This window comes from Myotis davidii, unplaced genomic scaffold (assembly GCF_000327345.1).
Source record: "Myotis davidii unplaced genomic scaffold, ASM32734v1 scaffold37, whole genome shotgun sequence".
Classification (NCBI taxonomy): Eukaryota; Metazoa; Chordata; class Mammalia; order Chiroptera; family Vespertilionidae; genus Myotis; species Myotis davidii.
In genome coordinates, this window is record NW_006289395.1 from 634,464 (window position 1) to 649,147 (window position 14,684).

The 14,684-nt window shown below is 52.6% G+C and overlaps 2 protein-coding genes across 2 annotated transcripts in view; both read left to right on the forward strand.

Annotated features, from left to right (window-relative positions):
- The window catches only part of DNAH2 (dynein, axonemal, heavy chain 2), a 101,113-nt gene extending 88,148 nt beyond the window's left edge, over positions 1-12,965 (forward strand). Inside the window, exons 66-86 of the mRNA XM_015562576.1 lie at positions 1-124; positions 198-264; positions 700-850; positions 1,109-1,257; positions 1,438-1,571; positions 1,683-1,827; positions 1,970-2,169; positions 3,904-4,030; positions 5,492-5,678; positions 5,884-6,032; positions 6,167-6,350; positions 6,528-6,718; positions 9,829-10,020; positions 10,217-10,401; positions 10,640-10,868; positions 10,945-11,096; positions 11,218-11,332; positions 11,816-11,992; positions 12,090-12,164; positions 12,334-12,484; positions 12,601-12,965. The exon at positions 1-124 is cut by the window's left edge and continues 23 nt beyond it. Coding sequence (XP_015418062.1) covers positions 1-124; positions 198-264; positions 700-850; positions 1,109-1,257; positions 1,438-1,571; positions 1,683-1,827; positions 1,970-2,169; positions 3,904-4,030; positions 5,492-5,678; positions 5,884-6,032; positions 6,167-6,350; positions 6,528-6,718; positions 9,829-10,020; positions 10,217-10,401; positions 10,640-10,868; positions 10,945-11,096; positions 11,218-11,332; positions 11,816-11,992; positions 12,090-12,164; positions 12,334-12,484; positions 12,601-12,755 — 3,239 coding nt within the window. The 3' untranslated portion in view covers positions 12,756-12,965. The remainder of the gene's footprint in view (positions 125-197; positions 265-699; positions 851-1,108; positions 1,258-1,437; positions 1,572-1,682; positions 1,828-1,969; positions 2,170-3,903; positions 4,031-5,491; positions 5,679-5,883; positions 6,033-6,166; positions 6,351-6,527; positions 6,719-9,828; positions 10,021-10,216; positions 10,402-10,639; positions 10,869-10,944; positions 11,097-11,217; positions 11,333-11,815; positions 11,993-12,089; positions 12,165-12,333; positions 12,485-12,600) is intronic.
- A 101-nt stretch (positions 12,966-13,066) lies between these two features.
- Positions 13,067-14,684, forward strand: part of KDM6B (lysine (K)-specific demethylase 6B) — a 20,697-nt gene continuing 19,079 nt past the window's right edge. The window contains exon 1 of the mRNA XM_006761708.2: positions 13,067-13,528. The gene's annotated coding sequence lies outside the window, so the exon portion shown is untranslated. The remainder of the gene's footprint in view (positions 13,529-14,684) is intronic.

Below are 14,684 nucleotides of genomic sequence, written 5' to 3' on the forward strand. Positions count from 1 at the left end.
CACCTCGCTTCACCTTTGATGATTTCCTGTCCAATCCTACCAAAGTCCGGGACTGGAACATCCAAGGGTTGCCCTCAGATGCCTTCTCCACTGAGAATGGCATCATCGTCACCCGTGGCAACAGGTAAGGATGCTGCCGGGAGCACGAGGAGGAGTAAGCGCAGAGCCTGTCTTCTGACGGGTGCTTCGTCCTTCAGGTGGGCACTCATGATTGATCCTCAGGCGCAGGCCTTGAAGTGGATCAAGAACATGGAAGGAAACCAGGTATACGGCTGGGGGGCTGGCTGTACCCCCTTAGGACGGTGGCTCTCAACCTTTAATACAGTTCCTCATGTTGTGGTGACCCCCAACCATAAAATGATTGTCGTTGCTACTTCATAACTGTAATGTTGCTACCGTTATGAATCGTCATGTAAATATCTGATATGCAGGATGTATTTTCATGATTACAAATTGAACATAATGAAAGCATAGTGATTAATCACAAAAACAACATGTAATTATATATGTGTTTTCCGATGGTCTTAGGCGACCCCTGTGAAAGGGTCGCTCCACCCCCAAAGGGGCCGTGACCCACAGATTGAGAACCGCTGCCTTAGGAGCTCTTCCCATGCCTGTCTCTTCCTGAGTTCTACCCTTGGGCCATTTTCCCCCTGTGATTCCCTCAGTGTTCCTTCCATCTTTTTTCTTGCCCTCTAGGGCCTTCAGATCATTGACCTGCAGATGACCGATTACCTTCGAGTCCTAGAAAACGCCATCCAGTTTGGATACCCAGTGCTGCTCCAGAATGTGCAGGAATATCTGGACCCCACACTCAACACCGTGCTCAACAAATCTGTAGCTCGAATTGGTCAGGGCCCAGACTTGCTGTGTGGTTGGACTGTGGGACAGATCCCAAGGACCAGCCACGTGGGACACTGGGGAGGAAAAGCTGGCTCTTCGGCTGTGTCCTTTATTTACTAGTATCTGGCCCTCTATTCAGACAGCCCTGGGCTGGGGCCATTAGGACAGGCTGAGCCACTGCCACTGGATGCTGGTAGGGGAAAGAATGGGTCAGCCCACCCCTGGTCACATGGAGTCCTTGCCCTTGACCCTCTTGTGGGTACAGGTGGTCGGCTGCTGATCCGCATTGGAGATAAGGAGGTAGAATACAATCCCAATTTTCGTTTCTACATCACCACCAAGCTCTCCAACCCCCACTACAGCCCAGAGACATCAGCCAAGACCACCATTGTCAACTTCGCAGTCAAAGAACAGGTGGGCGGGGCCGATGCTTAAACTGAACTGGGGTGAAGCGGGCAGGGCTGTAGAGTCTGGCAGGATTGAGAAAAAGGCTAAGATTGTGTTGGGCAGGTGTGAGGGCTCGGAGGTGGAAAGGGGTGCAGAAGTGAAGTCACTGGAGTGGCCTTCTCACCCTGGGTCCTGGTGTGCTTCCAGGGCCTGGAGGCCCAGCTCCTGGGCATTGTGGTCCGGAAGGAGCGTCCTGAGTTGGAGGAGCAGAAGGATTCGCTAGTCATCAATATCGCTGCTGGCAAGAAAAAGCTCAAGGAGCTGGAGGATGAGATCCTTCGGTGAGACCTTGCCTCTACCCTCCCCTGGTCCACTCACTGGCACGACTAGCTCTCAGGGGCTGATGGAGTCCCTGCCCCGCCCCATCCATGTGCCTCTTGGCTTCCCTCCAGGCTGCTGAATGAGGCCACAGGCTCCCTGCTAGATGATGTGCAGCTGGTGAACACCCTGCAGACCTCCAAGTTAACCGCCACGGAGGTGACTGAGCAGCTGGAGACCAGTGAAACCACGGAGATCAACATTGACTTGGCCCGTGAGGTGAGCTCCTGTGCCCTCCAGCCCAGCCCCCACCAGCCATCAAGATGCAATTCTAATCATCTTGGCCTGAGGAACCTTCCATCCTTAAGCTCCTGCCACCTGCCATGTCCCTCTGTGGCCCCTGACTCTGCCCCCTCTGCAGGCTTACCGTCCATGTGCCCAGCGGGCATCAGTCCTGTTCTTCGTGCTCAATGACATGGGCCGCATCGACCCCATGTACCAATTCTCGCTGGATGCCTACATCAGCCTCTTTATCCTCAGCATTGATAAGAGCCATCGCAGCAACAAGCTGGAGGACCGCATTGACTACCTGAATGAGTACCACACCTATGCTGTCTACAGGTCTGAGGCCCCTCCCTACATGCCCTAGGCAGGAGGCCAAGTGACTGACTCGAACACCTACCCTTCCTCCTAGTTCTGCCCTGGTGCTTTCTCAGGCCCTCATATTGGTCCCCTGCTCTCCTCCCCATACTCCTTCCTGGGTAGCTGATCCACTGTCATGGTCCAACCATCACCTGTGGGCTGACTGCTCAGTGTTACATCTTTAGCTCTCCCTTGAGTGTTGGACTTGTGTGTACAACTGTCTACTATACCAGCACTTCTCCAATAGTAACGTGCTTATAGAGCACAGGGAATCTTGCTAAATACAGATTAAGATTTAGTAATTTGGGGTCCTGTATGTCTAATGCTCCTGGTCTATGGGTCACACTGAGTAACAAGGTGCTTGACTTCTCTACACAGACACCCCACAGACCCCTCAAGTTCAGCTTGTTTCAGGTCAAACTCATCATCTCCCCTTTTCAAGGCCCTCGCCCCTAACTGGCATCAGCATTCACTTCCCAGTCACCCCACCCAGAGAGTGGAAGAGTGAACGTTCTCCTTGACCTTCTTCTCTCAGATCAGTCACCAGGTTTTGCTCGTGAATCTTTCTGCAAACTGTCCCCTCCCGGTTCTCCCCATGGCTACGCCTGCACTTTAGTTCAGACCTTCATGATCTTTCTTTCTGAATTGCACAACCATCTCCTAACAGGGCATCCTGCATCTAACTTTGTCTCTCTCCGATCTGTCCTCTTGTAGCGTCCGTGAGAGCCTTCCAAACACAAATCTGACCATGCCACTCTTGGCTGAAACCGGTGGAGCCTTCCGTGACCTGTCCTCCACCCGCCTGCTCAGTTCCACCCTTCCCCACCTTCCACTGGATGCCTGAGCAGTGCTGACTGCCTTCCATGCCTGCTTCCCCCAGCCCCCTTGTCTACATTTGCTTCTACTCTGAGCTCTCCCTGGAGTCCTCCCTTCTCTTCCTCTTCTGCATCACTCAATAACTCTGCTGCACCTCAGGGCAACTTCCCCTGTGTCCACCAGGCATGGTGGGTGCCCCTATCCTGTGACCTCTTAATGGCACTGTCACCCAGTATAGAACCCATCACATCCTTGCACAATCAGTGGCCTCTCTCATCCACCTGCCCTTTTCAGACCACCCTATTTCCTCCAGGACAGACACTCTGGTACCTTCATATTTGTGTCTTCAGGACCTGGAAGAGTGCTTGGCACATAGGAAGGGCCCAGTCAATGTTTGGGGTGTGTGTGTGTGTGTGTGTGTGTGTGTGTGTTTAATCTTCACCCAAAGATATTTTTGCCATTGACTTTTTAGAGAAAGTGGAAGGGACTGAGGAAGGGAGAGGGAGAGAGGGAAACATTGAAATGAGAGGGACACATCGGTTGGTTGCCTTCTGAACGCGTCCCAACTGAGGTGGGACCCACAACCCAGGTATGTGCCCTTGTCAGGGAATCGAACTCGAGACCCTTCAGTCTGCCAGCCGACACTCTAACCACTGAGCAACACCTGCCAGGGCAATGCTGGGTGTTTTTTAATAGAAACAAATAATGGTTTTTACCAGTGAACTCTGGGAAAAATCATGTGCTCTCTCTCTAGGTCCCTGAGTGCTTGGCTGTTTATAGGAGGTTTGAATTAGATGCTGCTGAGGGTCCTTTTGAGTAAGACTCTGTGTGATGTTCGCTCAGAAGGTGTTCATATTGAGTGTCCCCTTCCCCACCCTCCCTGTCCCCTTCTCCCAGGTACACCTGCCGCACCCTTTTTGAGCGCCACAAGCTACTATTCAGTTTTCAGATGTGTGCCAAAATCCTGGAAACTTCTGGCAAGCTCAACATGGATGAATACAACTTCTTTCTGCGTGGGGGTGTGGTGAGTTGGATAGAGGGCACATCCGAGGGCGGAGCGGTCAAGGCTGGGGATGGTGGCAAGTCTGAAGAAGCCTCCAGACCCAGAGGGTAAGGCCCCCGTCTCCAGCGAGGGAGCCGAGAGCTGCCAGGAGCAGGGGCATGGCAAGCTCCTTCGGGCTATGGCAGTGGCTTGCAGTGCGCCCCCTTCTCACATTACAGGTGGAACTTGGGGGCCCCTCTTACCTGTGACCCACTGGTTGGTATGATCTTGCAACTCTTTCATTGCCTCTCAAGCCACTCCTTCCTCAGCCTGCAGCATGGTCACCATGACACAGTTTTCCTTGCAAGCACTTCCGCCCCTTCCCCCATCCTGCCCCCTGTGTTGCATTTACTTGGCAAAACTGCCACTCTGGTTAGATCCAGCTCCACTCTCCCCGTGTGGCCTGTGCAGCTGAACCTGGCTGAAGAGAAACACCCACACGAACCTTAACTGGGCCCTGAAACTGACAGACACCGGTACCACATTTCCCTGGGCTAGTCATCCGCTCATCCTCTGGACAACAGTTTCATTTGTCTTGACACCTTTACTTCGCCTCTCATCTGGATTTTAGCAAAAATCTTCCAACACTCCCCCCCTCCCCCCCCCGGTCTCTCAACATAGAGACGAGAGAGATTCTTTTAAAATGGATGCTCATTACTGATGTCATCTCCAACCGTCCAGCTCCTCAAACCACCCACTCCAGCTGCACAGGCCTCCTGGCTGTCTGTGACCAGTATGTCCCACTTAGGGCCTTTTGCACTGGCTGTTCCTGTTCCCAGAAAACGACACCCTCAGGTGTACATGCCTTCTTGCCCTCTTTCTCACCGTCTCCAATATTTGATTCCAATCGCACCTTGTGAAGACCTTGACTTTCTCAGTTAATGCTTCAGACTGCCCCCCCCAGGACTTCAATCCTCCTTATCTTCCTCAGCTTGGCCTCTGTTTTCATGGCACTGGGGAAATCTTTGCTATACTCGATAACCTACTTACGTTTCGGTTCATTATCTGCCCTCCCACATTGGAAGAAAACCTCCTTACGGGCAGAGGTATTTGTCCTTTTTGTCCAGTGATGTATCCCACGTGCATAAAAAACTTACAGGTGGTGAATAAGAAATATTTGTGAAAGACAGTGAATAAATGAATGAACTAACAGTTTGAGCTTCTCCAGAGGGTGAGGCTACCAGTTGATAACACGAAGTGAGAGGCAACCACCAGAGGGCGCAAGCTCCCTGAATTTGAACCGCGATCCCTGCACAGTGTCTGCGAGACTTAAACCCCCACACTTATTCCCCTAATAAAGGTGGATTCCAATCCATCTTGGATTCCTGTATTCATTTTTTCATTCTGTTTCATGCAAGACTCATCTTTGTCCATTTTTTTTTAAAAAGGTAACTTTTGAGGAGGTGCTCCTGGTCAGTCCTTTCTCCTGTCTCCTTCCCCCAGGTTCTGGATCGGGAGGGCCAAATGGACAACCCATGTACCAGCTGGCTTGCAGATGCCTACTGGGATAACATCACGGAGCTAGACAAACTGACCAACTTCCACGGGCTCATGAACTCCTTTGAACAGTATCCTCGTGACTGGCACCAGTGGTATACCAACTCCACCCCGGAGAAGGCCGTGCTGCCAGGTGCCCGGCGTGTGGGCCTCCCCGCTCCTGCTTCTCTCCTCCCCTCCATTCAGCCCCTGTGTGTGCCCTCCCCTTTATCCTCTAGCCCTTCTCTCCAGCTCCCCTCAGCCAGCTGCCTCCGGGCAGAGCATTCCCTGCAGGTGCCTCTTTGTTCAGATGCCCTGCTCTCCCAGACTCCCCCTGCAACGCCTCACCTCCTCCCCAGGCGAGTGGGACAACGCCTGCAATGAGATGCAGCGGATGCTGATCGTGCGCTCCCTTCGCCAGGACCGCGTGGCGTTCTGTGTTACGTCCTTCATCGTCTCCAACCTTGGCTCCCGCTTCATCGAACCGCCTGTGCTGAACATGAAGCTGGTCAGCGGCTTGGTTTCCTTGCCCACATCGCCCACCTCATCCCTGGGTCCTCCCTTCCCCCCTCCAGTCTGCCACATTTCTCCCACTCACGCTGCATGGCCTTCTGCTGAGGCCATGCCCTGTGCTCCTGGCAGGTGATGGAAGATTCAACCCCACGAACCCCACTGGTGTTCATCCTGTCCCCGGGTGTGGACCCCACCAGTGCCCTGCTCCAGCTGGCAGAGCACACGGGCATGGCTCAGCGTTTCCACTCCTTGTCCCTGGGCCAGGGCCAGGCCCCGATTGCTGCTCGGCTCCTCCGGGAGGGCATGTATCAGGGTCAGTGCATTCTTGTTCTTCTCCCCCCATCCTTGGCCCTGGTCCCACTTTCCCAGAAGGTCCCGGAGTGGCAGACCTGTGCACTGTGACACCCCCTCCCACACATCCAATGAGATGGACGGTGTGGGGACAGGTGGGGCTTAGGCAGGTGTCCCACTGATCCGGGTCTCCCTGCAGGACACTGGGTGTTCCTGGCGAACTGCCACCTGTCACTGTCGTGGATGCCGAATCTGGACAAGCTGATAGAACAACTGCAGGTGGAGGATCCGCACCCTTCCTTCCGCCTCTGGCTCAGCTCCAGTCCCCACCCCGAGTTCCCCATCTCAATCTTACAGGCCAGCATCAAGATGACCACAGAACCCCCAAAGGTAGGGGCGGCTGCAGAAAGCCAGCATCAGCTATTCCATCTGGCCTGCCTTTCCTCCTGCTAGCATCGGAGAGAGGGCTTACTTACCCTTAACAACAACACGTTTTGATGTTACTGTCCTGTAAAAAGTTTAGTTTTGTGCTAAACCCTTAGAACATAATAGTAATATCTGATTTTTTTATTGTTATTATGTGCCAGGCATTGTTCTAATTGATGTACATTTATTAATTCATTAAACACACACACACACACCTATCAGGTAAATGCTATTAACCCATTTTACAGATAGGAAAACGAGGCACTGAAGAGTAAATAAATAGTCCACAGGACCTTCCTGTCTCCCAAAATTTCCATACATTCTCTCCCTAATGTCACATTTGCTGGGCTCCCAGCCCTTTTCTCCTTCCTTCTTTCCAATTCTATTGAAACTTTTATCTCCAATATTACAAGGTCACCATTGAATGTAATCATAATGATCCTTTAAGATCTGACCGTGTTGTCTGTATCTGGTTTATGTTTGTTTTGTCTGTTACTTTTTGTTCTATATCTGACACTCGAGTGGAATACTGTAGTTCTTGTCCTTTTCTGTCTGATTTATTTCACTTAGCATAATACTCTCACGGTTAGTCCATATTGTCTCAAATGGCAATATTTCATTTTTTAATTGAAAAAATCTGATCACATTGCTACATTGCACCCACTTACCCCTTGCTTAAACTATTTTAGTAGCTTTTCATTGATTTTGGTCAAGATAAAAACCCGTATTAACATGGCCTGTGTGGTGGCTCGGAGGGGAGGGCGTCCATCTGGCCTCGCCCAGGAGTGCTTTCTGTGAACGGCAGGCCCTCCCTGTGATCTTCACACTGACCCACCAAGTCTTCAGCAGGTAGGACACTCAGGGCTGACTTGGTGCAACTGGATTTCTTTTGGAAGCTGACAAAGAAGCCAGTATTTTTAAGTTTTTTAAAAATATTTTTTAAATTGAATTTAGAGAGGAAGGGAGAGGGAGAGAGAGATAGAAACATCAACGATGAGAGAGAATCATTAAATGGCTGCTTCCTGCATGCCCCCTACTAGGGATTGAGCCTGCAACCCAGGCATGTGCCCTTGACCGAAATCAAACCTGAGGCCCTTCAGTCTGCAGGCCGACGCTGCTCTATCCACTGAGCCAAACCAGTATTTTTAAATGTTTTATTTGGAAATTATTTTTTAAAATATATTCTTATTGACTTCAGAGATGAAGGAGGAAGGAGAGAGAGACATCAATTATGAGAAAGGTGGGGACTGAGCCTGCAACCCAGGCATGTGCCCTGACTGGGAATCGAACCATGACCTCCTGGTTCATAGGTCCATGCTCCACCACTGGGCCACACTGGCAGAGCTGTGCACCTACATCATGTTCAAGAAATCTTTGCTTACTCCAAGGTTATAAAGGCACTCTCTTGAAAACAATTTTATAATTTGACTTTTTCATATAGGTTTTCAGTCCCTTCAAATCTATTTTGTGAGTGTGGAATAAGGTAAAAGTCTAATATTTTTCCACATGGATAACCAATTCTCCCAGTACTATTATTGAATAGCCCACAATTACCCTTCTGATCTGCAATGTGTCTGCTCAGCCTTAGGTCATGTTTCTCTGTATATATATATTTTTCTGGGTCCTTAATTTTTTTACTTCATCAAGCTGTTTATATTAGGATCACTATACACTGTCTTACTCACCATATAGCTCTATAATAATTCTTGGTAGCTGGTAAGGCAAGTCTCCTTACCTTATTTTTCTTTATGCTACTCTCCAACATAAATTTTGGAATTAGCTTGTTAAATTCCACACACACACACACACACAAAAAATCCTATTGACCAATTTGGAAGAAATTGAGATCTGTAGGATATTGAGCCTCCCAATCCATGGGAATAGTATGTCTCTCCATTTACTCTTTAGTTCAATAAGTTTTATAATGCTCCCTATAAATATGTGTACATTTTTATTAGTTTTATTCATACTTTACATATTTTGTTATTATAAATGGCACTTAAAAATCATATTTTATTCTTACTTCCAATATTCTTACTTGTTTTCACTCCTCCATTCTGTCCATCATAGAGTCTTCTTAAGACACTGTTTCAACATATCAATGTTCTACTCAAGACAGCAGATGTCTCCATGACGCCCGGTGAATCAAGTCCAAGTGGCTCAAACTGTCATTCTTATTGTACCTCCATCTGTTAATGGCCCTTCCTACCCGACCTGAGCACTTACACTTGACTTCAGTTAGACTCATTTTCTCACTTATTCTCCCCTTTGTGCCTTTTCCCTTCAGTTCTTCCTTTTTTAAGGGGGGCTTTTTTAAAAATTGATTTCAGAGGGAAGGGAGAGGGAGAGAGAGATAGAAACATCAATAATGCGAGAGAATCATTGATTGGCTGCCTTCTGCACACCCCCCACTAGGGATGAAGGGATCAAGCCTGCAACCCGGGCATGTGCCCTTGACCGGAATTGAACCTGGGACCCTTCAGTTCAAAGGCCGACGCTGCTCTATTCACTGAGCCAAACTAGCAAGGGCTTCCCTTCAGTTCTTTCCATCTCCTGGAAACCAGGGCTCTCCTCTCAGCCTAGTCATATCCTTCCCATTTGTAAGACTTAGCTCAAATCCCAGCTTATTCATGAAGCCTGATAAACCCAAGCACATAGAATGTTCCTCCTTGATGATACACGATGGCCCTTTTAATCTACACTGAGTCTTTGCACATAGTATAGTGTACATTTTTGTTCACTAAAAGTCATATGTATATTTTGGTCTTTGTTCCTATTTTCTGGTACTTCCAAATTGCGTGGGCCAATCCATCATTGAGAGCACTGCCTGAGAGGTTCAAAAGTGAGGGAACAAGAAGGTAGGGCTGCCACTAGCCCATACAGTGCCTTATGTGAATTAGCCCTGTGACTTAGTGCACATGTTGGCATGCAGATCAAGGACTAGATTTCAGCTTCCACTCAGCCCTTCAGCCAGGGCCTTGTGCAGCGAGCACCTCCACAGCTGTACACGGTGGTGCTGGTGGCAGAGCTGAGCTCGGTGATGTCGTCCCTTCTCTGTGTTTCATTGTCCCCAGGGCCTAAAGGCCAACATGACCCGTCTTTACCAACTGATGACAGAACCACAGTTTTCCCGCTGCTCCAAACCTGCCAAGTATAAGAAGCTGCTGTTTGCTCTCTGCTTCTTCCACTCTGTGTTACTCGAACGCAAAAAGTTCCTGCAGCTGGGCTGGAACATTATCTATGGCTTCAATGACTCCGACTTTGAGGTTTGTTCTAACCAGGGGTCCCTTATCCCAGCCCTATCTTCCTATCCTTTTGGCCTCATGGCTCCCCTGCAGGAAAATCCACTTACAAAAAGTCTGTGTTAAAGCTCCATTGGAAAATTTAAAAAAAAGAAAAAGGAGCCCCACTGGAAGAGTTCCTACAGTAACTGTGTGGGCTTTGGGCTGGGACCACGCACAGGTGTCGGAGAACTTGCTGAGCCTCTATCTGGATGAGTATGAGGAGACGCCCTGGGATGCGCTCAAGTACCTCATTGCCGGCATCAACTACGGTGGGCACGTCACGGATGACTGGGACCGGCGCCTGCTCACCACCTACATCAATGACTATTTCTGTGAACAGTCTCTATCAATCCCCTTCTACCGGTGAGGGGGCGGGGGCACTGGACAGGGGCCAGCAGACACGGAGACACCAGGTGGCAGAGGGTAGGGGGAGTGTTTGAGGAGAGAATGTGAGATTGGAAGTAGGCAGAGTGTGGAGGATTGGGAGGAAGAGCAAGAACAGAGAGTTGGGCAAATGGGACATACGTAGGGACTGGGATCCTGGCCTGGCATTGAAAACCCGGAGTCCTCACAATGTGATAATGATGCTGTGGCTCTCCAGGTTATCAGTATTGGAGACTTATTTCATCCCCAAAGATGGGACCCTGGCCTCTTACAAGGAGTACATCAGCATGTTGCCTGGCATGGACCCCCCTGAGGCCTTTGGCCAGCACCCCAATGCAGATGTGGCCTCCCAGATCACTGAGGCGCGGACTCTTTTTGAGACTCTGCTTTCCCTGCAACCCCAGATTACACCCTCCAGGGTTGGAGGCCAGAGCCGAGAAGAGAAGGTAAGAACAGACAGACACCTGGGGAGGGAAAGCCATCAGAAAGAGAGGGCTGCGCTCAGAGCTCCTGCCTCACCAGGTCCTTGAGTTGGCCGCTGATGTGAAACAGAAGATCCCTGAAATGATCGACTATGAGGGGACCCGAAAACTGCTGGCTCTGGACCCCTCCCCTCTCAATGTAGTCCTTCTGCAGGAGATCCAGAGATACAACAAGCTTATGGAGACCATGCTGTGAGATGGAGAGGGGCTCTGCAGACTGTGGGGAGGGGGCGGGAAGAAAAGCCTTCACCTCCTGCCTAGGAGGAGTCTTGCAGGCCCATCCCATCTTTAACCCTCCACCCTATCTGTCCAGGGTCTCACTGACGGACCTGGAAAGGGGCATTCAGGGTCTCATCGTCATGTCTACAAGCCTGGAAGAGATTTTCAATTGTATCTTTGATGCCCACGTCCCTCCACTCTGGGGAAAGGCAAGATCACACCACTGTTGATCCTACTCCAACACTGAGCTCTCCTCTCCTCCCTGTGCCCTCACCTCCTGGTTCTTGGTAGGCATGGAGCAAAACGCAGTAAGCCTGGGCTTTGGAGCCAGGAGTTCCAGTTGAAATCTGCCATTCTCTGACTGACTTGGCATGAGATATTAACTTAGAATCTGACTCAGGACAAGTTATTAACTTCTCCAGGGGTGTTTCAAGGATTCCCAGTACTGTGCCTAGCACTTAGTAGGTGCTTCATTAATGGTGACTGGTTACTGTTGCTGTTGCTATTGTTTTTAATAGCTGTCATTTTATGCTTCTTTTCTGGGGGTTGGCTTTTGGAGTGCTTTACTCAACTGAAGGTGGGGAGCAGGGGCTGGCATCACACGATCTTCTCACATCTGCTCCAAATGCTTAAAATAGGACTTGAATGCATGAGTAAGTGAATGAATGAACACATGCTGTTGCCTCCTCCAGGCGTATCCCTCACAGAAGCCACTGGCTGCATGGACCCGGGACTTGGCCCTGCGCGTGGAACAGTTTGAGCTGTGGGCTAGTCGTGCCCGGCCGCCTGTGATCTTCTGGCTGTCTGGCTTCACCTTCCCCACTGGCTTCCTCACTGCTGTCCTGCAGTCTTCAGCTCGCCAGAACAATGTGAGCCGCGTGGGACGTGTGACAGGGATTGGAGGCTGGGGACATGTGGTTACTCTACTTTTCGGGGGTCCTCCCTTATTCTCACCTTCAATCCCAGATCTCAGTGGATGGCCTCTCTTGGGAGTTTATCGTTTCCACTGTGGATGACAGCAACCTAGTGTACCCACCCAAGGTAGGCGCCAGATGTGCCGGGGGCTCTGAGTAAAGGCGGGAATGGTGGGGGAGGGTGCTGGAAGCAAAGGTGGGAAACAGTTGGTTGAGGAGGGAGGAGAGGGGGCAGGTCAGGGGTGCTGGCAATCAGTGGTTTCGACTTCCCCTAACCTGTCCCCACGTCTCCCCAGGATGGCGTCTGGGTTCGAGGCCTGTACCTGGAGGGTGCCGGCTGGGACCGGAAGAGCTCCTGCTTGGTGGAGGCAGAGCCCATGCAGCTTGTCTGCCTCATGCCCACCATCCACTTCCGGCCTACGGAGAGTAGAAAGAAGAGCGCCAAGGGTGGGGCACTCCCTCAGACCTGCCTACCCCATCCTCTGCTGCAACCCTCCTGCACCCAGGCTCCTGCCCTGTTTCCCCAGAGGCTCTGGGGTCTGATTCCTTGTCTTTTCCCTCAGGTATGTACTCCTGTCCTTGCTACTACTATACCATCCGGGCAGGCAACGCAGACAGAGCCTCCTTTGTCATCGGGATCGACCTCCGGTGTGGCACCATGACGTCTGACCATTGGATCAAGAGGGGCACCGCTCTACTCATGAACTTGGACAACTGAGAAGGCCTCCTCTTCTTCCCCGCTAGCGAGAGGATTGGGACTCTAGGAACCAAAGCTGACAACGCACCTCAGGCGGAGGCTGGACCTCCCCTCAAGCCCTGACCCTGGTTGAATTTGTTGTGTGATGGGGCCCCGGAGACACCTAGTGTGCTAGCCACAAGGCGGAAGAATTGTATTGGAGTCCAGTGCAATAAAGCACCCGTGACAACAGCCTCGTTTCTCAGTGGGATGTTGGGGTTTGAGGAGGAAGCTTTACAGAGGACCTGAGAGCTCCGGCGAGCGGCTACGAGGGGGAAAGAAGCCAGGGAAGTGGGAGGCCTAGAGGCAGAGGCGTGGCCTCGAATGAATGGGCCGAGCGGTGGGGCCTGAGGAAGGTGTGGCTCGGTCTAAGTGCGGACTAGGCGGGGGGCGGGGTTTACTTGGGAAAGGCGCGTGATCCAAATGGAACGGGGGTTGACAGACGGGGATCGGGGCTGGACCCCGCACGTTGTACCCCGAAGTCTGCAATCCACGTTTGGCATCTTTTCCGGCACCTGCGCTGAGGCCCGAGGCACCGGCAAGAGGCGGGGCGGAGCCCGAGAAGGGGGTACTTTGGCGCGAGGAGGGCGGGACCAGGGGAAGGGGGCGGGGTTGGGGGGCGGTGTTTGTGTTGGAAAATCCAACTGCGCCACGGGGCGGAGCGGCCCCCCCAGCCCCGACCTGGGAGAGGGGGGGGCCGCTCGACCCCCTGGGAGACCTCGGGGAATCTGAACACCTGGGACACCTAGAATCAGGTAACGGGGAGCCGCGAGGGCGTCTGGAAAGAGGGAAACCATCTCCTCCCAGGGCGGGCGGGACGCCTGAGTCGCGGGCAGAGGAGGGCTGGGGATGGACTTTTGGGTCTCGGCAAAGGCATTGGGAAGAAGACTGGGGCGCAGGACACCCGGGTGCCCTAGAACAGAGCAGGGCGGGTGCGGGGAGAGCCAAGGGGCAGACGGCTTGGTTCCGGGTGTTGTGAGGGCCCGAAAGGACGCCCCGTCCCTCTCGGGCTGGGATTCCCCTTCTCGAAGACAGGGCGGGGCGGCCCCAGCTAAAGGTCAGAGTTTGCAGACAGGTCAGTGAGATGGCCTTGGCGGTCAGACGTGGCTAGGCCGGGCTGGGTCTCCGGTCCCGGGGCCACTTGGAGTTCCTCCCAGTACTTTCCACGAATGGGTGGTTATATCTTCATCCCTCGGCCTCGTCATCCCTGGTCCTGCCTCGCTGTGCCCTTTCGCGTTCCCAGCCCGATTCTGTGTGCTTGACCTTCCCGGCGTCGCCACGAGATGGCGCGGGCGAGACGCGTTGCCCGAGCTGAGGGGCGTGAGGTGGGAACCGGGCCTTGAAAGCAACCGCGCCCCCTCCCTAGCCGAGGGAAAGGTGGGCTGAGGTGCTCTTTGGGTTTCCTGTCATCTCCGCCCCGGCTCGGGGACTCAGTCTCCGCCTCCCGGGGCACGCGGGTTGGTTACTAAGCAACTCAGATTCGCTGCCGGTCGCTGTGGTTGGTTGCTGTCTCTCGGGGTGGGAGTCGGCGAGCATGGGGGACGGGAGTCGAGGGCAGGATGCCTGATTCTCGGGACGGCCAGAGTTTGGGAGGAAGGAGGGGAGGCAGCGAGTTGGCACTAAAATGGCTCCGGCGGGTGTCAGGTGGGGAGGGACCCGGGCTCGGCGCGGAGCTCCGCTCCCCTTCTCTCCTCCCCGCCCCGCCGGGTGGCTTACCCTGTTGCCAGAGTAACTGGAGAGCTGGACTGCGGAGCCAGATTCCCGAACTCTCGAGTCCGCCCAATCCGCTCCAGCGGACGTCCCTGACGTCAGAGCCCTGGCAGCCAATGCGGAGGAGGCGCCGTATGGCGACGGGAAGAGGGCGAGGGGCGGGGACGAGGGGGAAGCGGCTGGGGCAGCTGCGGGGTCCCC